Source organism: Hyperolius riggenbachi, chromosome 12 (genome assembly GCF_040937935.1).
Source record: "Hyperolius riggenbachi isolate aHypRig1 chromosome 12, aHypRig1.pri, whole genome shotgun sequence".
Taxonomy (NCBI): domain Eukaryota; kingdom Metazoa; phylum Chordata; class Amphibia; order Anura; family Hyperoliidae; genus Hyperolius; species Hyperolius riggenbachi.
Window position 1 is genome coordinate 23,019,211 of NC_090657.1, and position 22,312 is coordinate 23,041,522.

Below are 22,312 nucleotides of genomic sequence, written 5' to 3' on the forward strand. Positions count from 1 at the left end.
AGTGGCAGTACACACAATGCTATATAGTCTGGCTGAGCCGTGTACACAGAGTGTCAGAAAACACAATGTTATATATAGCGTGGCTGAGCGAGGTGCACAGTGGCAGTAGACACAATGCTATATAGTCAGGCTGAGCCGTGTACACAGAGTGTCAGTAAACAATGGTATATAGTCTGGCTGAGCGGTGTACACAGAGTGTCAGTAAACAATGGTATATAGTCTGGCTGAGCGGTGTACACAGAGTGGCAGTAAACACAATGCTATATATAGCGTGGCTGAGCGAGGTGCACAGTGGCAGTACACACAATGCTATATAGTCAGGCTGAGCCGTGTACACAGAGTGTCAGTAAACAATGGTATATAGTCTGGCTGAGCGGTGTACACAGAGTGTCAGTAAACAATGGTATATAGTCTGGCTGAGCGGTGTACACAGAGTGGCAGTAAACACAATGCTATATATAGCGTGGCTGAGCGAGGTGCACAGTGGCAGTACACACAATGCTATATAGTCAGGCTAAGCCGTGTACACAGAGTGTCAGAAAACACAATGCTATTTATAGCGTGGCTGAGCGAGGTGCACAGTGGCAGTACACACAATGCTATATAGCCAGGCTAAGCCGTGTACACAGAGTGTCAGAAAACACAATGCTATATATAGCGTGGCTGAGCGAGGTACACAGTGGCAGTAAACAATGCTATATATATATAGTGTGGCTGAGCGAGCGGTGTACTACTGTTCCCAGCAGCGACACACAATGACTGGGGGGGACCCTGGCTAGCGTGGCTGGAGAGCGAACTACCCTGCCTGCCTACCCAAAGCTAAACCCACAGAGAAATGGCGGAGATATGACGTGGTTCGGGTATTTATTTACCCGAACCACGTGACCGTTCGGCCAATCAGAGCGCGTTCGGGCCCGAACCACGTGACCCGTTCGGCCAATCACAGCGCTAGCCGAACGTTCGGGGAACGTTCGGCCATGCGCTCTTAGTTCGGCCATATGGCCGAACGGTTTGGCCGAGCACCGTCAGGTGTTCGGCCGAACTCGAACATCACCCGAACAGGGTGATGTTCTGCAGAACCCGAACAGTGGCGAACACTGTTCGCCCAACACTAGTCTGGACCTCTATGAGCCCCCGTCACCTAGCTGTGTCCTGCTCTCGGGCTACTGGAAGTTATTCAAAAATGCATTTGAAAGGTTTCCTTCACTGCTGCAGTTATCTAAAGCATTGTGTGATACATGCACAGAGAATTTTAGTGATAACAGATAACTACTGCAATTACTGCAAGACATTACTGTACTTTCTTAAACCGGTCATATTATTGTATGTTAGGAGAAAAAACAAAAACGGCTAATTCTTTGCAAGATTCTTTTTAGTCTTTCCCAGATCCTAGACCAGAAAGACTGGGGTTTTTCATTCTCCTGTGGCATTTCCCTGTCGTCAGGCACTTCCAGCAGAGGTCGTCCTGAAGAGTCCTGACAAGGTTGTCTCTCTGTTTGTGAATTATTATGGTTTGTATGAGCACTTTCTGACAAAGAGACATCACATTCTGTGACTTCAGAAGATAGGTGGTTGCTCAGCTCATGCAAAATGCCTTCTGTATTGGCAGAATCTGATAAGTCTATTGCCTGCCCCTCTGTTTCTGCATGAGCATTGAAGAGCATTTCAGTTTCCTCCACAGCAGCTTTGATGGCAAATTCCTGCTTGTTCAAGAACGTTACTGGATCAGGCTCCTTATACAGCTTTATAGAAACCTTAAATACTTTGTTCAGACTCTTGCTCTTTACCTCCAGCTCCTTGATCACCTTGGCACCACCTCTGTGGTTATCAAACAGACGTGCTTCACAATTTGTACAATATTTCACAGCTGGTAACCGAGCGCGGATGCAGTTGTTGCACAAGACCCCATTTTTATCTGGATGGGCATCAGTCTTTGTCACTGGAAGGACACACGAGAAAGTATTACAAGTTATGATGTCTCAAGACTGGAATTGTGAAATTAGGTTTTATCTATAAACAATATGCCGTTATATAACAGTCATCTGCTGCTCACTTGTGTTTCTCTCCATGTGTTTTCTAAAGTTTAAAGAAATCCTGAGGCCTTATAAATGATAAAAAAAAATAAACACTTACTTAGTGTACCTGAGATGTGCTCTGAGGGTTCCCTTGCCCTCCTGAGTGGCTCCATTTTTCTGAAACCTTCGCCTGTAGTTGGGTCTCAGTCACGCCAGTTGGGCTGCATTGTGCATGAGCCCCATTGCACTCTAGGAGAGTTCTGTGCCTGCGCGGTTAGTACAGTTCAGACACAGGACGTAAGTTGAGCTGACTAGTACAACTGAGGCCAGTTACAGGCGAACATTGCTGAAGAACAAACCCACTTGGGAGGATGGCGAAAGAGCACATGGGGCTGCCTGTGTTCATGAGGGGCTCCGGCTTACTGCACAAGCGTGGTCATACTCAAGCAGGTACAGTGTGGCTGGAAAGAGGAGCGCAGCTCTGATCAGATTGCCAACATTCCCTTCTCGGTAATCTTTGGAAGGTCCATACTCAGTAGGCCTGAAAGATAAATCGAATTTAAATCGAAATCGCGATCACCAAGATCACAATTTCAGAATCGTCAAAGTGGCGAATATCGCGATCACCTCATTTCCACATGGGGAAGATTGAAGAAGCTTCTTCAAACTTCCCCAAAGTCCCGGTGCATGCGGCTCGCAGCATTAGACATACCTTCCCCACGAGTTCAACGCTGTCCGTCTATCGCCTCTGCCGGCTCCTGTGCTTGGAAAAACTCTGGGTTCCTGTATGTCACATACAGGAAGTATTCTGTGCATTAGAGCCTGCAGGAGGCGAAGTGGTTAGACGGGCATCACTGGACTCGTTCTGCAAGCTATGTCCAGTACTGATTCAGCTTGGGGGACAGAGGAGGCACAGAGAGACACAGAGGGGGCACAAAGAGAGACACAGAGGGGGCACAGAGAAAGACACAGAGTGAAACAGAGCGGGAACAGAGACACAAAGGGGGCAAGAGAGAGACCCAGAGGAGGCATGAAGAGGCAAAGGGGACACAAGGAGAGACAGGGGGAACAAAGCTTGATTTGAAGGAAATCGTGAATCGAATCGAAATCGCAATTTCTGACAGAAATCGCTCAATTCAATTTTTTCCTAAAATTGTTCAGGCCTAATACTCAGTGATTGGGACTGTAGGACGCAGAAGTAAGCCTCAGTAGGATCCCAAGGCTCTCCTTAGGCAAGTATTTGATTTTGTATCCAAGCTTTGGCTTGGGTGCCCTTGGGTTGGGTGGACTTAAAACATATTCTGGCAGAAGCACTGAGTTCAGTTATTTCTGTTACCTACTGGACCTGCATGAGATCTTTTTCCTCCTGTTTTTATATGCCCCTTTTCTGCCAGACATTTGTACAAATACCTTGAATAGGCTGCATGTAAGTTGGATGAATAATTATGTGTAATAAACTACAGATGTGCTATAAACCTGTTATGTACCCCTAGCTCACAAAAGGCAAACCTAGAATGATTTGCATGTCAAGCGATATGTTATAGGTGTTTCCTATTGGATAAAGGGAAGTGATCACAAAACATGTAGGAGTATGCATGGTCACCTCAACTGTTAGATAGCATACTTGTATTGCCTCACAATTGCTGTAATAATTCAATACAATATATGACTTGTGAACATTGTGCTGGTGTGTGTGTCATTAATCAACACTGCAATAATACAGTACTTTTCTATGCCACTATATGTCTTGTGCTGTGCTTGTACGATAGCCTTTTCTATGCCAGGCATATCGTACAAGCACAGCACAAAACATATATGTGTCGGCCAGAACCCAAAGTCTAGCCAAATTGCGAAGTGGCCGTGTTACAGCGTCAGGAACAAATCATTTTGGCTGCTCCGGCTCATCCACCCGCCTCCCTCCTCTCACCACTGGCATTGGGCACTGGCGCTGGGTATCCCTACCCACCCTGTATCTTCCTCCTCGCTCCTGGTGCCTCAATTTGTATTCCTCCTCTCTGCCTAGTGGCGTGCTCCTGTAGCACACTGGCACCTTCCGCCCCATCCAGAGTGGCACCCTCCTCCTACCCACTGGCATCCTCCTCCCCACCCAGTTATACTCTTCTCCCAACCAAGTGACACCCTCCTGTAACCCGCTGGCACCCTCCTCCTACTCACTGGCACTCTCCTCTACACCCAGTGGCACACTCCTCCCCACCCACTGGCACCCAGGGATACCCTCTACCACCAGTGGCATCCTCCTCTCCCCTTCTCCCCACCCAGTGGCACTCTCCTCCCCACCCAGTGACACCCTCCTCCCCCCTCCTCCCCACCCAGTGACATTCTCCTCCCCACCCAGTAGCAACCTTCTCCCCACCCAGTGACACCCTCCTCTCCCCTCCTCCCCACCCAGTGACATTCTCCTCCCCACCCAGTGGCACCCTCGTCTTCCCCGCACCCTCTTTTCCGCTCCTCCCCACCCAGTGGCACTCTCCTCTTCACCCAATGGCACCCTCCTCTCCCCTCCTCCCCACCCAGTGGCTTCCTCCTCTCCCCTCCACCCCACCCAGTGGCACCCTCCTCCCCACTGAGTGGCACCCTCTAGTCACCCAGTTGCACCTTTCTCCCCACCTAGTGGCACTCTCCTCCCCACCCAGTGGCACCCTCCACTGCCCTCCTCCCCACCCAGTGGCACATTCCTCCCCACCCAGTGGCACCCTCTACCCACCCAGTGGCACTCTCTCTCCCCTCTTCCTCCCCACCCATGACACTCTCCTCCCCATCCAGTGACACCCTCCTCTCTCATCCTCCTCCCCACCCAGTGGCACCCTCTACCCACCCAGTGGCACTCTCTCTCCCCTCCTCCTCCCCACTCAGTGACACTCTCCTCCCCACCCAGTGACACTCTCCTCCCCATCCAGTGACACCCTCCTCTCTCATCCTTCTCCCCACCCAGTTGCACTCTCCTCTCCCCACCAATTTTTTTCTTTTTTTTAGGGGATCCTCATCAAAATTTTGCTATGGGGCCCCATGATTTCTAGCTACGCCCCTGAAACCCACATGGATTCTTGCACTCCTACCATTCCTTGGTACTTGGTCTTACTAAAGGGGTCATAATTGTAATAAAAACATAGAAAACTGGAATTCATATTCGTGTTTACAAATGTTTGTATCTAAATTATTTTTATTCAGGAGGTTAATGATTTAACAGAACAGAAAACAAGGAAAGTTTTAGTTTGTTCGACCTAAATGATCTTACCTTGTCTCCAGCCTGGATATAGTGGGTTTTCCTTCTTCAGGTATTCGAGCACCTTGTCTTTGTCAGAGTTCAACCAGTATCTTGTTTCGTTGAGAAGCCCTCTCATCTTCTGTTGTCTTGTTGGTTGGGCCATTAATAGATCATATTGCTCGCCTGTTATTAACTTCATCTCCAGCAGTTTGTCCAGTACCAGATCCACATTTGTAATCTTTTTGATGAGGTCACAACGGTTTTTGTCCAGATAATGGCGTTCATCCTCTATATATTTTGGAGTCGGAGGGAAGAAGGAGTTGGAGTTATTTAAATTATAAACTATATCTGCTTTATCCTGCGCCCAAGTCTCCCTGCAGCATATTCATAGGTATGCCTTATTAGGGACATTCTGTAAGTATATGTAATATAATATATTGGTAACATACTAGCCATAACCTTATTTGGAAAAAGTATTTCTGATTGGCTTGACCACTGTGTCTTTGTATAGATATATATAAGGGGGCTAACGCTCTATATTGGCGGTTTGTTGGCAGAACTGATTGCTGATAGCAACTTTGCCTGGGAATGTCAAACCTAAGATGCCTATCTGGGCATATGGGGACCCTCAGGAATATTTGTGAACCTAATCAAGTTTAAGGACATGTGGACGTTTGACCATCATCTGTAGTAAAACAAAAGATTGTTTTCCATAGCATTTTAAGTAAGAGGGCTTTTTGGACCATTGTAGCCCTTTACACATGTGAGGAAACGCGGAAGAGCCGCCGTCTCTCATAGTGAGGCGGCTGTTTCCGCCTCCAGCAGGGCGTCACAACGCGGAAAAACCGCCGCATGCCGCTTAGGCAGAGCGGCGGAATCCGCATTGGGAACGGAGGATTCCGCGTTGAGAACGGCGGAATCCACATTGGAGGCGGCCCCCGCAAGCGGTTCACAAAATACATTGCTAGACAGTACTGGTGTGGCTGGGACTGATAGTCCACCAAGGCTCAGAGTGACACGCGCGCGCTTAGAGGCTGAGTTTAAATAACAGCCAGAAGTGAGTCAGCTGACCAGGCGAGTCAGCTGACATTTTCCACAACTCTCATTGGTCCAGCAATTAGGGAGGTCCTGGAGAGGTCCTTGTGTATATATACTGCTGGCTGTTCACTTGCTCTTTGTCTGGCGTTGCGATCACATATGTGGGAGCACCCAGATCCGTAGTCAGATCCGCAAGTGTGCCGGGACCAGCTGGAGCTGTAATCCTACACTTAGCTAGATTCTGTTGATAGCTAAAGTACTAGTTTGATTGTGATTATCTGTTATGACTTTTGCCTGCCTTGACTACCCTCCTGAACTCTGATCTTGTACCTCGATATTTCTGATACTCTGTTGCCGATCCCCGGCTCGTTCCTAGACTCCGCCTCAGCCTCCTGATTCTGTACCTCGCTATTTCTGATACCCCGTTGCCGAACCCTGTCTGTACTTAGACTCCGCCTTTGTCTCCTGATCTTGTACTGTATCTGTCCGTGTGTGTATGACCTGGCCTGTCCGACCTCGAGAACCGACCTTACCGTTAGAGGCGGTTCCTCGCTCTGTTAGCGACCCTTCCTCCTGAGGGTCACTTTCAGACATCCTTCCTACTGTCAGTCTGATTCCTCCCATCTTGGAGAGCTCAGGTCTGCGGAAGGAATCTGTGCAGTACTCCTTGCTGCACTGAGGCCTAGTCCTCAAAGTGTTACTGTCACACCAAACACTACACTCTACTCAGGTGAACAGAGGTTAGCTAGTATATCGGTTTATCGGTGATACTGCAGATCACTTATAATCTGGTATATATCTGTATTCCCAGTGATACTGCAGATCACCGGTAATCAGATACTCTCTGTGCTCACCGATCGTTACAGAACGCCAGACCAATTAATTATGGACGCACGCGCTGACCCTGTAACTGTGCTTGCCACTTCGGTGGATATTATCCAGCAAGCACTGGGCCAGCACAAAGCTTTAATTGATGCCCTTACAGTCTCTGTGCAAACCCTTCAGACGTCAGTTGATTCAGTGCGATCCCCTCCTAGTGATGACATACGGATGCCCGTACCAGATAAATTTTCCGGCCACAAGTCTGACTTCCGGAATTTTAAGAGTAGAGTGTTGTCATACTTCAAATTGAGACCCCGATCCTCGGGGACTGAGACCCAACGGGTTCTCTTTATTTAAAACATTGTTAACTGGTGACTCCCAGACCTGGGCATACAATCTGCCTCCCACTGATACAGCTCTGACCTCGGTAGAGGAATTTTTTAAGGCCATGGCCGTGATATACGATGACCCTGACCTTGCAGCAACCTCTGAGCGCAAGCTCAAACTTCTGCGACAAGGCAGAGGCTCTGTCGAGGATTACGCGGCAGAGTTTCGCAGATGGTCAGTCACCGCCAGGTTTGACAGTTTTGCCCTGATGGATTACTTCTTGTCTGGGTTGTCAGAGGAGGTCTCCGATCTAATGTTAACTTTGCCCGAGCCCAGGTCAGTCGATGAGGCCATCACATCGGCCATTCGAGTCGACCGTCGATTACGCCATCAGAGGCAGATTCGGGGCAGTCACCGTGTCAGGGTGACATCCTATGCGGCACCCTCCGCCGCACCTTTAGTAACGCCATCTCCGTCTGTCTCATCCCCTCCGGCCTTGCCTCCACCTGAACCAATGCAGATTGGTCGATCAAAATTGACCCAGGTGGAGCGAAGGCGGAGAATGACGGAACAACTATGCCTATACTGTTCAGAAGCAGGGCATAGGGTGCGAAACTGCCCGAACAAGTCGGGAAACGAGTTTGCCTAGGAGTAGTGGGGGATGACACCCTAGGCACACAATTTTCACCCCTTAAAGAAAAGAAATTGCTTCTCCCCTGTACTATTACATGGGAGAATAAATCTGTGGCCACTGAGGCTTTTATTGATTCGGGCTCAGCGGCCAATTTTATGAACTTTGAGTTTGCTCAGGAGTTGGGTATTCCTCTCACCCCTGTGAGACCCCCCATTCAGGTCACGGCAGTAGACGATTCCCCTCTGCAACGGAATCGTGCTCTGTCACAGACCCCGGAGGTGAAGGTCACCATAGGGGTACTGCATGGGGAACAATTATCGTTTTTTGCATTGCACATGTCTACCTCCACTATTATCCTAGGCATGCCGTGGTTACAACTCCATTCACCTCAAATAGATTGGGCCACGGGCAGGGCTGTATTTAGGGTTTGGGCTCCCCTAGGCACCCCAAACCTATGGCGCCCCCCCCCCCCCTCCCCAGGAGGACGTTGGTGAAAAATGGGCGTGGCCACAGAATGCAGTGGGCGTGTCCATAATATACAGTGGGTGTGACCAATTAAAATTTCCTAGTAAGAGTGCAGCCCAAAGTCGGTGGGGGCCATGTTTTCTCCCCGGGTATGAGTAAAGTGACCATAAAAAAGCAAGTAGGAAATGTTCCCCAAAAAAAACACACATTAGCCAGTGCTCTCTCGCACAAAATAGTGGTAGGTACTAGAATGTGAGCTCCCCTGAGAAAAGTCAGTAACATGACTATGTTCTCTGCAAAGTGCTGCAGAAGATGCCAGTGCTATATAACTACATAATAATAATATGGTAGGACATTAGACTATGGCAGGATTAGATTGTAAGCTCCTCAGAGGATAGTCAGTGACATGACTACGTACTCTGAAGTACTGCTGAAGATGGCAGTACAATACAGTACAGTAGTATGGCAGCATGGCGGCGTAGTGGTTAGCGCTCTCGCCTTGCAGCGCTGGGTTCCCGGTTCCAATCCAGCCAGGTCAACATCTGCAAGGAGTTTTTATGTTCTCCCTGTGTCTATGTGGGCTTCCTTCAGACACTCTGGTTTCCTCCCACATTCCAATAACATGATACAGATAAGTTCATTGGCCTTCCCCTACAAATTGGCCCTAGACTACGATACACACATACACTTATGACTATGGTAGGGATTAGATTGTGAGCCCCTCTGTGGGACAGTTAGTAACAAAACAATACATACTCTGTACAGCGCTGCATAATATGTTGGCACTATATAAATAATTAGTATAAGTACAGTATAAAGTAGCCAGGTCTATAGGTGTCCCCAATATAGACATACTATAGGTGTCCCCAGTATAGATAGCCAGGTCTATAGGTATCCCCAGTTTAGGTAGTAGTCAGGGGTGTAACTAGAAATCACTGTGCCCCCTTGCGAAAATTTGGATGGGGCCCCCCTCATAGGTGCCAAATAATCATCATGGGGCATCATTTCACCCTAAAATCTGCAATTGGCTGCTATGGGGTGGGTATCTCCAAAGGGGGGCTGCTGCTGTGGGGTGGTGGGAGAATATCTCCAAGGGGGGGCTGCTGCTGTGGGGTGCTGGGAGAATATCTCCAAGGTGGGGCTGCTGCTGCTGCTGTGGGGTGGATGGGAGGGACGGTATCTCCAGGGGGGCTGCTGCTGTGGGGTGGTGGGAGAATATCTCCAAGGGGGGCTGCTGCTGCTACTGTGGGGTGGGTAGGAGGGTGGGAGGGAAGGTATCTGTATCTCCAAGGGGGGGCTGCTGCTGTGACGGACATCGGGGGTCCCCCTCCTGTCACCCTGATCCTCCATAGCGCTGCCGCTGCATTATAAACAGCTTCTCACTCACTTTCCCTGGCTCTGAGCTCCGTTAGATGTTAAGGCTGCAGTGTGGACCTATGGAGGGGCATGGTGACAGGAGGGGGGGCCCAAGGAGAACCAAGAAGAAGTCATCCCCCCCTCTGACCCTGCTCCCGTTCGGGGCGCCCTGTCCCCGCCGCAAATTGAGCCTTCAGAGACGAAGCTGAGCTGATCTAGGGCAGAGACGAGTCTCTGCCAGAGTCTCTAGCAGGCTACTCCAGAGACGGATAAAGACCAAACTGGGCCCTAAGCAAAGTGATAACTTTGGGCCCCCCTGCTCCTGTTGCAAGTCAGGTCACGTTGATAAGGGAGGTTTACAGGAAGTTAAAAATGGACATTTTAATGCTCTCTAAATGTTATTACCCAGCGCTTGCTGAAATAGAAAGTAGCCATACAGCCTTGCTTTTGTGGCCATGTTGCCTTTCATGTATGGGGACATCTAATCAGCTCAGATCTGAGTATGGTCCATACATGCCCAGTAGTACGAAGGTACGCATGCATGGCTTTTTCCTGTGTGTATGAGCAGATTCGTGCTACTGGGCATGCACAGACCGAAATTGAACTTGCGTAGTATGGTCGCGCTCATACACTAATGGGAACGTAGCCACAAAAGGTAAAGAGGGTACCAGCCAGCAGAAGTGAGTTTGTGAATGATCTCAAAAGCCTCTGGAGTATCCAGGTAAGTAGCTAACTAACATTTTCTCCTCACAGGTTTGCTTTTAAGTGGCACAGAAACAGACAGCTACATGACAGACAGACACAGAGAGGCAGCATTTCACTTGTCCGCCGGCAAGCTCCTCCTGTGTCCTGTCTCCATCCCTGCCAGCACCTGTACATTTTGTGACTGTGTTAATACAAAGGGGTCACAGGGGAACAGGTAGCCAGTGGGGACAGAGATAGGACACAGGAGGAAGTGTACCAGTGGACAGGTGGCAGCAATTCCATAGATTTCAATGTGAAATCTATTAAAAATCTGTTGTGCGAGTGAGGGCCTATTTCCACTGAGCCCAAAACCAGGCATAATCTGCAGTGTTTCCCCACATACAAAAGGGGCAGGGAAACGCTGCTTATCTCTATCTCTTCAGATTTTTGCAGCATGCAGCCAAATCACTATAGCCTTGCATGGAACAACCTAGCAATTCAGGCTGTGGCTCCGCAGCAGAACAGCTCCTAGTGGAAACCGACCCTTAAGCCGCATCTACACGCGTAGATGCGGCAGCGATGCTCCTTATCAATCGAGCCGCTGATGCGGCTCGATTGATAAGATCCGACAGGACGGATCTCCGCACCGCCGATTCCCTGCTCGATCCCCGCGAGGGGACAATGGCAGGGAATCGTGCGGGAGATAAGCGGCGCCGGCGGGGACGAGCGGGCACGAGCGGGGAATCGAATGCGGCGAGCGGGGGCGCGGCGGGAACGCGGAAGAGGCGATCCGGCGGCTAATCGAGCCGCCGGATCGCTACAATGTCCCATGGTGTAGATGGGGCTTAATAGATCCCTCTCCATTTAGATTGAAAGATCTAGCACTTGGTTGCATCCAGTAACCATTTGGCAGAGTGCGGCCAACATAAAAAGGTTTGGAAATGAACACGGTACCTGCCCTGTTGCGAAGCCATAGCCAAATTGCTATACCCATGCCATGCACAGCTATAGAGATTTGGATAGGTGCTGGGGAAAACTACTCCAGGCTGTGCAGAATCGCACCGGCATGCGATTCAGACAGCATGCTATTGTCTGAATAGGCAGTATTTCCCCATCACGCTTGCATGCAGGGAAACTGCATATTCGGAATTAGTGGAAATGGGCCACATGGAAGGCATGACAGGAGAGGCAGACAGCCAAGTGGAAGGCCTGACTAGATAGATAGATAGATAGATAGATAGATAGATAGATAGATAGATAGATAGATAGATAGATAGATAGATAGACACATGGAAGGCCTGACTAGATAGATAGACAGACAGACAGACACATGGAAGGCCTGACTAGATAGATAGACAGACAGCTAGACAAACAGACCGAGACACAGACAGACACATGGAAGGCCTGACTAGATAGGTAGATAGACAGACAGAGAGACACATGGAAGGCCTGACAGGATAGACAGAGCCACATGGAAGGCCTGACTAGATAGATAGACAGACAGACAGACAAACAGAGACACAGACAGACACATGGAAGGCCTGACTGACGTAACACACTGACAATACCCTGAATAACACATAGAATAGCACACAGAGAGAAGGGTGAGACATGCAAGTAAACTGGCAGAGGCAAACATGGAAACAGCAATGTGAAAGTTAGGTGAGAAACACACACAAGCCAGCCAAGTAGAAATAGAAGCATCACCTGAGTCACATCATGGAGAAAGTTATATGAAAAAATACTGATTACACACAGAGTACCTTGCTCATGGTGGGGTCTGGGGGAGGAGAGTTTGAATCACTAGTTGAATGTTATCATGCCGTTATGTAGGGAGAGCAAACACCAGCACTGAAGATCTTCCCGGGCACTCTGAGATATGCTGCAGCAGCAGAGGAGCTGAATGAGTGAGTCATCAGCACTGACTGTTGATAAACATTCATTCAAACTTCCTCTCAGCGTGCTCACCCCTCTGCTCTCTCCGTACTCAGCTGTGCAGTAACTATCCTATGTGCTCTCTCTGGCTTACATGCAGAGCTGGGACAAGGTCCTCCAGCACCCAAGGCTGAGACACCAAAGTGCGCCCCTCCATCCCTCCGCCCCAGCCGTCACACACTGATTGCTATTAGACTAAGAGGTGCCACAGGGCCCACAACCTCCCCTACACCTAAATATGTAGTTACCTGGCTTGCAGTCACTGCCATGTATCCCCTTTTCATATTTCTTTCTGCTTCAAACACAATTAGGAATGACAGCTGAACGAATTCTGCGCCCCCCTCCTACACTGCGCCCTGAGGCTGGAGCCTCTCCAGCCTATGCCTCGGCCCGGCCCTGCTTACATGCAGTGGTGATTTACAGGTAGATGGTCAGGCTCCAGCTACTACTTGCTCTGGCTGCTCCCATGAATCGACTCATGAATCAAAGATTGCTGGCCTAGATTCTAGGGCAGCAATATTTGACTCATGAGTCGACTCATGAGTCACAGGAGCAGCCTGCTAGAGACTCTCTGGCAGAGACTCGTACCTAGCTGAAGTGATGGGAAGTCCGGCTCACTAAAGAGCCACATGCAGCTAGGGGATGACGCGCTGGGTCATCCCAGTACTGAAGTAGGGGGGGGGGAGCGAGTTCCCCTCCATGTGGTTGTGCTCTCTGCCGCAGACCCCCCCCCCCCTCCCCCCTCTCTCCCCCTCTGAAATCAACTTTTTTTTTTCCAATGATAACATTTTTACAAGAAAAAAAAAATAATAATAATAAAAATACATAGCCAATAGGTGGGCGCCCCCCCTCGAGGGGCCGCCCATGGCACCGGCCCACGGGTGCCTCTTAAGAGATACGGCCCAGGCCAGGGTCAGTTAACTACTTGGTCACCTCGTTGTTTTCAGCGGTGTTTGGGGAAGTTGACCTTAGGGCAAACCAGAATTCAGGTGGGAGGGGTACCAGACCAGTACTTTCCGACGTGTTCTGTCCCAAGGCAGCAGACAAATTGCCCCCAGATTGCCATTTCGATTGTCCCATTGATCTCCGTTGAGGTTGTGTACCCCCCCGGGGCCATTTGTACAATCTGTCAGGGCCCGAAAAATTGGCCATGCAGGAGTACATCCGTGAAAATTTGGCCAAGGGTTTCATTCGCCCGTCCCGGTTGCCTGCTGGAGCAGGTTTCTTTTTTGTTAAAAAGGACGGAGGCCTGCGACCCTGCATCGACTATCGTGGTCTTAACAAGATTACAGTAAAAAATCGCTATCCGCTGCCACTGATAGACGATTTGTTCACTCAGATTACAGACGCTAAGATTTTTTCTACGCTAGATTTGCGGGGCGCGTACAATCTGATACGCATAAGAAAGGGCGATGAGTGGAAAACGGCCTTTAATACACCAGACGGGCATTATGAGTACCTGGTGATGCCCTTCGGGCTATATAATGCTCCGGCCGTTTTCCAGGAACTCATTAACGAGGTATTCAGAGAGGTGTTGGGGAGATTCGTTCTAGTTTATCTAGATGATATCCTTATCTTCTCCAACAATCTCTCTGAACATAGAAACCATGTGAGGTTTGTTTTAAATCAGTTAAGGCAGAACTCCCTATACGCAAAGCTTGAAAAGTGCATCTTTGAAGTAACATCTGTCGCTTTCTTGGGGTACATAATTTCCACCACGGGCCTGTCCATGGATCCTGCCAAGGTCTCCGCTGTTCTGGAATGGCCACAGCCGGTTGGGTTGAAATCCCTTCAGCGCTTTCTTGGCTTCGCCAATTATTATAGAAGGTTTATAAAGGGGTACTCCACGGTCATTTCTCCCCTTACCAGTCTTACTAAAAAGGGGGCAGATACCACTCACTGGTCTCCTGAGGCTTTACATGCTTTTACCACCCTGAAGGGCCTATTCTGTTCAGCACCTATCCTCAGACATGTGGATACGTCTTTCCCGTTCATTGTGGAGGTGGATGCCTCGGAGGTTGGGGTGGGGGCTGTGCTGTCTCAGCGGTCAGGCTTGCAGGGTAACAACAATAACAATAATATTTATATAGCGCTTTTCTCCCTGGGGACTCAAAGCGCTGTGACCCTGCATTATGCAGTCTCAAAGGCTAGGGAAAAGAGGTGAGTTTTTAGCCTTTTTTTAAAGCTGTCCAGAGAAGGAGCCTCTCGTACTGATTGTGGAAGTGAGTTCCATAGAGTAGGGGCTGCATAGGAAAAGGCCCGAGCACCAAATGTTAAGTGTATCCTGGGAATAACCAGCTTCATCTTGTTGGCAGAGCGGAGGGTGCGTGGAGGGGCATAAAGTTCCAATAGATCCGCTATGTATTTGGGTCCCATGTGGTGTAGAGCCTTGAATGTCAGCAGGCAGATCTTAAAATTGATTCTCCATTTTACTGGCAACCAGTGAAGAGTTTGCAGTACTGGGGTGATGTGTGAGCTGCGGGGGGCATTGGCTAGGAGTCTGGCTGCAGCATTCTGTACTAGCTGTAAGGGGCGCAGAACCTTATCTGTAGATCCGATTAACAGGGCGTTGCAGTAGTCTAGGCGGGAGGATACAAATGCGTGAACCAGGGCAGGTAGGTCTTCAGCTGGGATTAGGTGTTTTATTTTCGCTATATTTCTTAGATGGAAGAAGGAAGACTTGACGACAGCTGATACCTGCTGTCTGAGTTTTAGATTTCCATCCAGGATCACCCCAAGGTTTCGCACAGAGTCTTTATACTGTACAGTATCTCCCCCAATTGCTAGTTTGAGGTGGTGAGCGTTTTGAACTTTATCCATCATGTGTGGACCACCTACCACCAACACCTCTGTTTTGTCAGAGTTCAGCCTCAGCCAGCTGGTGTTCATCCAATTTTGTAAATCCACTAGACACGCATTTATGGATGCTGATGGGTCTTGGGTGCCAGGCTTGAAGGACAGATACAGTTGTGTGTCATCTGCATAACAATGGTATCCTAAACCATAGTTCTGGATTATTTTGCCCAGTGGGAGCATGTAGACTGCAAAGAGTAATGGTGATAGTACAGAACCCTGTGGAACTCCATAGGCAAGTGGCACTGGATTAGAGTAGTGTGTGCCCAGACATACTTGCTGTGTCCTGCCAGATAGGAAGGTCTGAAACCAGCTAAGAACAGTACCCCTTAGGCCACAGTAATTCTTCAGTCGCTGGATTAGTATTTCATGGTCCACAGTATCAAATGCTGCTGACAAGTCAAGAAGAATCAGAATTGAGCAATCACCCTTGTCCCTTGCAGTAAGTAGATCATTCATTACTCGGACTAATGCTGTTTCAGTGCTGTGCCTTTTCCTGAATCCTGACTGAAAAGTATCAAAGATGTTGTTATCTGTAAGCCTGGCTTCTAGCTGGTTGGCGACTGCTTTCTCGATAACTTTTGATAGGAATGGTAAGTTCGCCACAGGTCTGTAGTTGGTTACAGAATCAGGATCTAGTGATGGTTTCTTCAGGAGGGGTTTTATGATTGCTTTCTTTAGTTCTTCTGGGAAAAGTCCACTTTGCAAGGAGCACTGAGTGATTTTGTGAAGTGCTGGCCTGAACAGCGCTGGGCACTGCATTAAGGATCCAGTTGGGCCAGGATCCAGGTCGCAGGTAGTGGGGCGGAGACTTTGAATGAGAATTCCAAAATCTTCTATACTCAGAGTGTCAAAGACTTGCCATGGTGGTACGGTAGTAGGCATATGCAACGTCCAGTGGTCAATTGATGTTGTTGGTGTAATGCTGGCACGGATGGTAGACACCTTGTTTGTGAAGAAGGCAGAGAATTCTTCACACCTTTCCCTGGAGTATGTGGTTGGGGCTTTTAGGCAGGAAGGATTGCAGAGTGATTCCACTGTGTGGAAGAGTTGAGCAGCTCTGTTGTTGGCTGTAGATATTTTGTGCGAGATAAAGTCTGATTTTTTCTTGGTTATTGCTTGTTGGTATTGTCTGAGGTGTTGAACTAGGCTAGATTTGTGCTCCCCAGTCCCTGATTTACGCCACTGTCTTTCTAGTCTGCGCCCTTTTTTTTAGATCCATGATGGTTTTGTCAAACCAATTAGCTTTCTGCTTTTTGGTTGCTGATTTGGTGCGCCATGGGGCAATACTGTCAAGTGTTTCATATATCGTGTTGTTGTACTGGGTTACTAGAGAGTTTGGGTCCATTTGACTGTGGAGCAGATTTGTAAAATCCAGGTTGGCAGTTATCCTCTCCGGTGTTAATTTACTCAGGGGACGGGTTTTGATTGTTTCTTTAGGGAGCTGCTTGATAGGGTGATGTTCAATACTAAACTGTATTATGTGATGGTCTGACCATACCACTGGGGTTACTGTTATGTTACTAATGTCCATTCCAAGGTGGAACAGTAAGTCTAGCGTATGCCCTCCTCTGTGGGTAGCTGATTTTACAACTTGTGTGAAGCCTAGTCCACCCATGAGATTTATTAGTTCATTTGCATCTTGTGATTGAGTGTTATCAGCCCGGATGTTGAAGTCACCAAGGATGATCCATCTCGGATAAGACAGAGCCAGCATGGCCAGAAGTTCTGGGAATTCCTGTAGGAAAGGGTCAGCATCTCCGGGGGGACGATAAACCACTAAAATTTTGAATGCAAAATGCAAAAGGGTAGAATGCACCCGTGTGCTTATTTCTCTCGCAGGTTCTCCCCTGCAGAGAGAAATTACGATATTGGCAACAGGGAGCTCCTGGCCATTAAATTGGCTTTCGAGGAATGGCGACATTGGTTAGAGGGAGCTGAGCATACCATCACGGTTTACACCGATCACAAAAACTTAGAGTACATCGAGGGGGCTAAGAGGTTGAGCCCTCGTCAGGCTCGATGGTCGTTATTTTTCTCCAGGTTCAGTTTTATTATAACGTACACCCCGGGGAGCAAGAATGTTAAGGCGGATGCTTTATCCCGATGTTTTGAGTCAGAGACAGCACAGCCCTCCATTCCAGAGACCATTATTCCCCAGAGGTTGATTCTGGCAGCCACTGGAACTTGGGAGGATTGGAGGGAGACGTTGGCTCCCTTTCAGCAGGAAGGGAAGCCCGCAGGGGTCCTGTTCATGCCTCTGCCATTTCGCCTCCAGGTTCTTGAGATGTTCCATGCGCATAGGAATGCAGGGCATCCTGGGGCATCTAGAACACAGGATCTGGTAGCCAGATGCGCCTGGTGGCCTTCCTTGGCAGCGGATTGCAAGGAATACGTGAAGGAGTGTGTGATATGTGCCAAGAGTAAACCCTCCCGGCTGGCACCTGTCGGTACTTTGCAGCCTTTGCCCACCCCGATTGAGCCGTGGACCCACCTGTCCATGGATTTTGTGGGTGAGCTTCCCAGATCTGAAGGTATGGCGGTCATTTGGGTGATAGTCGACCGATTTAGCAAAATGGCCCATTTTGTGCCTTTGAAAGGACTCCCCTCGGCTCAGGAATTGGCCGAGTTGTTTATCACTCATGTCTTCCGATTACACGGCATTCCCGAAGACATAGTTTCAGACAGGGGAGTCCAATTTGTCTCACGATTTTGGAAAGCTTTTTGTCAGCTCATGGGCATAAAGCTGTCTTTCTCATCTGGCTATCACCCACAGACCAATGGCCAGACTGAGAGGATAAATCAGTCTTTAGAGCAGTTGTTAAGGTGTTATGTGGCAGAGGCGCAGGACGATTGGGTCAGATTCCTGCCCTTCGCAGAATTTGCCCAAAACAATTTAAAAAACTCGTCCTCCGGGTTCTCTCCTTTTCAGGTAGTGACGGGGAGACCACCCAAATTTTCCCCATTACCTATAGCCTCCACTCTGTTTCCAGCCCTGGAGGCCTGGCAAAGGTCATTTAAGGACCTTTGGGGGACGGTAAGAAGTAACCTGGAGAAGGCCTTTTTGAGTCAGAAGGGTCAAGCTGACAGGAGACGGTCGTTGGAGTGGAAGTTCCGACCAGGAGACTTGGTCTGGGTGTCCACACGTCACTTGACCCTTAGACAACCTTCTAATAAGCTCGGTCCCAGGTTTGTGGGTCCATTCCCGGTTGCTAAGAAAATCAACGATTTTACTTATACCATTGATCTTCCCACTAGCATGCGGGGGGTAAGGTCCTTCCATGTATCCCTTCTTAAACCAGCAGTCCAGGTGGGTCCCACTCCTCCTCCTCCTGTCTTGGTAGATGCCCAACCCGAATATGAGGTGGAAAAGATTCTAGATTCACGCTCTGTACAAAACTCGGTACAATATCTCGTACACTGGAAAGGGTACGGCATTGAGGAGAGGCAATGGGTTCCGGGGACGCGCATGCATGCAGACGAATTAAGGAGAGAATTTCATGCCTTACATCCCGAGAAACCTGGTGGGAGTTGTCCGGAGTCCACTCCTCGGGGGGGGGGGGGGGGGTACTGTGAGGAAACGCGGAAGAGCCGCCGTCTCTCATAGTGAGGCGGCTGTTTCCGCGTCCAGCAGGGCGTCACAACGCGGAAAAACCGCCGCATGCCGCTTAGGCAGAGCGGCGGAATCCGCATTGGGAACGGCGGAATCCGCGTTGAGAACGGCGGAATCCGCATTGGAGGCGGTTCACAAAATACATTGCTAGACAGTACTGGTGTGGCTGGGACGGATAGTCCACCAAGGCTCAGAGTGACACGCGCGCGCGCTCAGAGGCTGAGTTTAAATAACAGCCAGAAGTGAGTCAGCTGACCAGGCGGGTCAGCTGACATTTTCCACAACTCTCATTGGTCCAGCAATTAGGGAGGTCCTGGAGAGGTCCTTGTGTATATATACTGCTGGCTGTTCACTTGCTCTTTGTCTGGCGTTGCGATCACATATGTGGGAGCACCCAGATCCGTAGTCAGATCCGCAAGTGTGCCGGGACCAGCTGGAGCTGTAATCCTACACTTAGCTAGATTCTGTGCGTCTAGTGAAAAATGGCGCCGGCAAAAAAATGGCGCCCCCTTCTGCCCGATATATGTTTAAAACGATATTTATCGTTTTAAAGGTTAAAATAGTGCAGAACGAAATTTATCGTTTTAAAACTGTTTTTTTTTTTTTTTGGTCCTGCCTGAACGATATTTATCGTTTTAACCCCTGCTTTGCTGCCGTTTTGAAAATATCTGCCCGCCGGCTTTAATGTTTAATAGCAAAGCCCCCTTAAAAGCTAAAAACACCAAATTTGCAGGGAATGTTAAGAAGAAAATTGTGAACAAGAGGAAAAATGTTTTTTTCAAAAAGACCTTATAGTTTTTGAGAAAATCGATTTTTGAATATTCTTCTTCTGACCGTGGGAAAATTAAACGCCCGCCGACTTTAGCGGTTAATAGCAAAGCCCCTTTAAATGCCAGAAACACCAAATGTGTAGGGAATGTTAAGAAAAATAGTGGGAACACGAAGAAAAAAAAATTGTTCAAAAAGACCTTATAGTTTTTGAGAAAATCGATCTTAAATCTTCAAAGGAAATGTAACTATTTAAATCGCGTACTGACATTCCCGTGGAAACTTTTTCCGCCGACTTTAGCAGTTAATAGCAACACCAAATTTGCAGGATATGTTAAAAAGATACTGGGAAACAATATTTAAAAAAAAAAAATTGAAAAATTTTATTTTTTTTTTTAAATTAAAATTTTTGGGTTATGTCCAGAGTGTGGGAAAAGTTTTGAAAAAAATGACGTGGGGTCCCCCCTCCCGAGCCTCTGTAACCCCTTGTCTCCCATGCAGGCTGGGATAGCCAGAATGCGGAGCCCCGGCCGACTGGGGCTTCGCACCCTGAGCTATACCAGCCCGCATGGTCCATGGTATGGGGGGGCTTCGGGGGGGAGGGGCGGCCAAGCCTTCCCCTCCCCCCCGGAGCCCTTGTCAAATCCATGGACAAGGGGCTCTTCCCCACCTCCGGTGCCCCAGGAGGAGGTGGGGGCGACGACTCCCTGGGGGGGGGTTCATGGTGGCATCTGGGAGTCCCCTTTAAGAAGGGGAACCCAGATGCCTGCCCTACTCCCAGGAGAAATGAGTATAGGGGTGCAGGAGTACCCCTTACCCATTTCCATAAAGGGTTAAATGAAATAAAAACACAACAACGAGAAAAGTCCTTTAATGTTCTAAATTAACCAGAAATACTTACCTGTACCTTTAAGAAAAAAATCCCACGTCAATTAGGTCCCACGACAGTATCCTCCATCTTGCGACCTTCAGTTACATGTTGATTGAAGATCTCCGCCACCCCGACGCCACACACGCCGCCTCCGCCGCACTCACTGCTCTTAGCTATACTTAGTATAGCTAAGAGCAAAAAGCATCTTTAAATTTTAGCTCCAATGGTCCCCATTGGTTCCTTAACAGACCAATGGGGATCAGGAGGATCCCCATTGGTCGATAAGGAACCAATGGGGAGCCTTGGAGCCAAAATTTAAAGATGCTTTTTGTTCTCAGCTATACTTAGTATAGCTGAGAGTTGCGTCTATGCATCTATATAGACGCATTAGCGCTAGCTGCCGCTGCCCTCCCTGCCTCCCCCCACCTGTCACCCTCACCCATGCTGGCACCCATGGGTGCATTGGGTGCCAGCATGGGTGAGGGTGACAGGTGGGGGGAGGCAGGGAGGGCAGCGGCAGCTAGCGCTAATGCGTCTGTATAGACGCATAGACGCAACTCTCAGCTATACTAAGTATAGCTGAGAGCAGTGCGGCGGAGGCGGCGTGTGTGGCGTCGGGGCGGCGGAGATCTTCAATCAACATGTATCAGAAGATCGCAAGATAGAGGATACTGTCGTGGGACCTGATTGGCGTGGGATTTTTTCTTAAAGGTACAGGTAAGTATTTGTGGTTAATTTAGAACAGAGGTCCCCAAACTTTTCCGGTCAAGGGCCAGGACAACATACTTCAGACTGCTGGGGGGCCGAAACATACATAAAATGAAGTTGAAAAACATTACATTGAGTCTAGGTATAGAGTGTCGTTCCCCCCCAATTGTGCTCGGAGGAGAACTCCCAGCAGCAGCCATTCAATCATGCAGCGCCTGAAGAACGTTTGTGTGCCAGACAGTGAAGCATACTCAGTTGCCAACTTGCCATCCAATTGGACAGCAGTGCCACCTGATGCAGAATTGGAAGCCAGTGAATGACTGCTTGCTGGCTTCTACAGTAGTTGGATGGGTGGTGCCAGCACTGCTATTCTATATGCGGGGCGCAACATTTACAGTGCAGAAGACTACATCTATAAGATATACATTTTGTGTTTGGGGGGCCAGTGAAAAAGCCTCAGAGGGCCACATTCGGCCCGCGGGCCTTAGTTTGAGGACCACTGATTTAGAACATTAAAGGACTTTTTTCGTTGTTGCGTTTTTATTTCATTTAACCCTTTGTGGAAATGGGTAAGGGGTACTCCTGCACCCCTATACTCATTTCTCCTGGGAGGGGGGTGGGCATCTGGGGGTCCCCTTCTTAAAGGGGACTCCCAGATGCCACCATGAACCCCCCCCCAGGGAGTCGTCGCCCCCGCCTCCACCTGGGGCAAGGGAGGCGGGTAAGAGCCCCTTGTCCATGGATTGGACAAGGGGCTCCGGGGGGGGAGGGGGAGGCTTGGCCGCCCCTCCCCCCCGTAGCCCCCCCATACCATGGAACATGCGGGCTGGTATAGCTCAGGGTGCGAAGCCCCAGTCGGCCGGGGCTCCGCATTCTGGCTATCCCAGCCTGCATGGGAGACAAGGGGTTACAGAGGCTCGGGAGGGGGGACCCCACGTCATTTTTTTTTTTTAAATTTGCTATCAATTTTTTTTTAATCTTCTGAGTGTGGGAAATA

At 49.1% G+C, this 22,312-nt stretch overlaps 2 protein-coding genes across 6 annotated transcripts in view; one reads left to right on the plus strand and one right to left on the minus strand.

Annotated features, from left to right (window-relative positions):
• The window catches only part of LOC137541345 (VID27-like protein), a 353,729-nt gene that overhangs the window by 106,528 nt on the left and 224,889 nt on the right, over nucleotides 1-22,312 (plus strand). The window lies entirely within an intron of this gene.
• LOC137540826 (uncharacterized) overlaps nucleotides 898-22,312 on the minus strand; it is a 111,530-nt gene continuing 90,115 nt past the window's right edge. For all 5 annotated transcript variants that reach the window (XM_068261991.1, XM_068261990.1, XM_068261992.1 and 2 more), the window contains 2 exons: nucleotides 5,272-5,529; nucleotides 898-1,939 (listed from right to left, as the gene is read on the minus strand). In XM_068261991.1, the coding sequence (XP_068118092.1) occupies nucleotides 1,329-1,939; nucleotides 5,272-5,529 (869 nt within the window). In that variant the 3' untranslated portion in view covers nucleotides 898-1,328. The remainder of the gene's footprint in view (nucleotides 1,940-5,271; nucleotides 5,530-22,312) is intronic.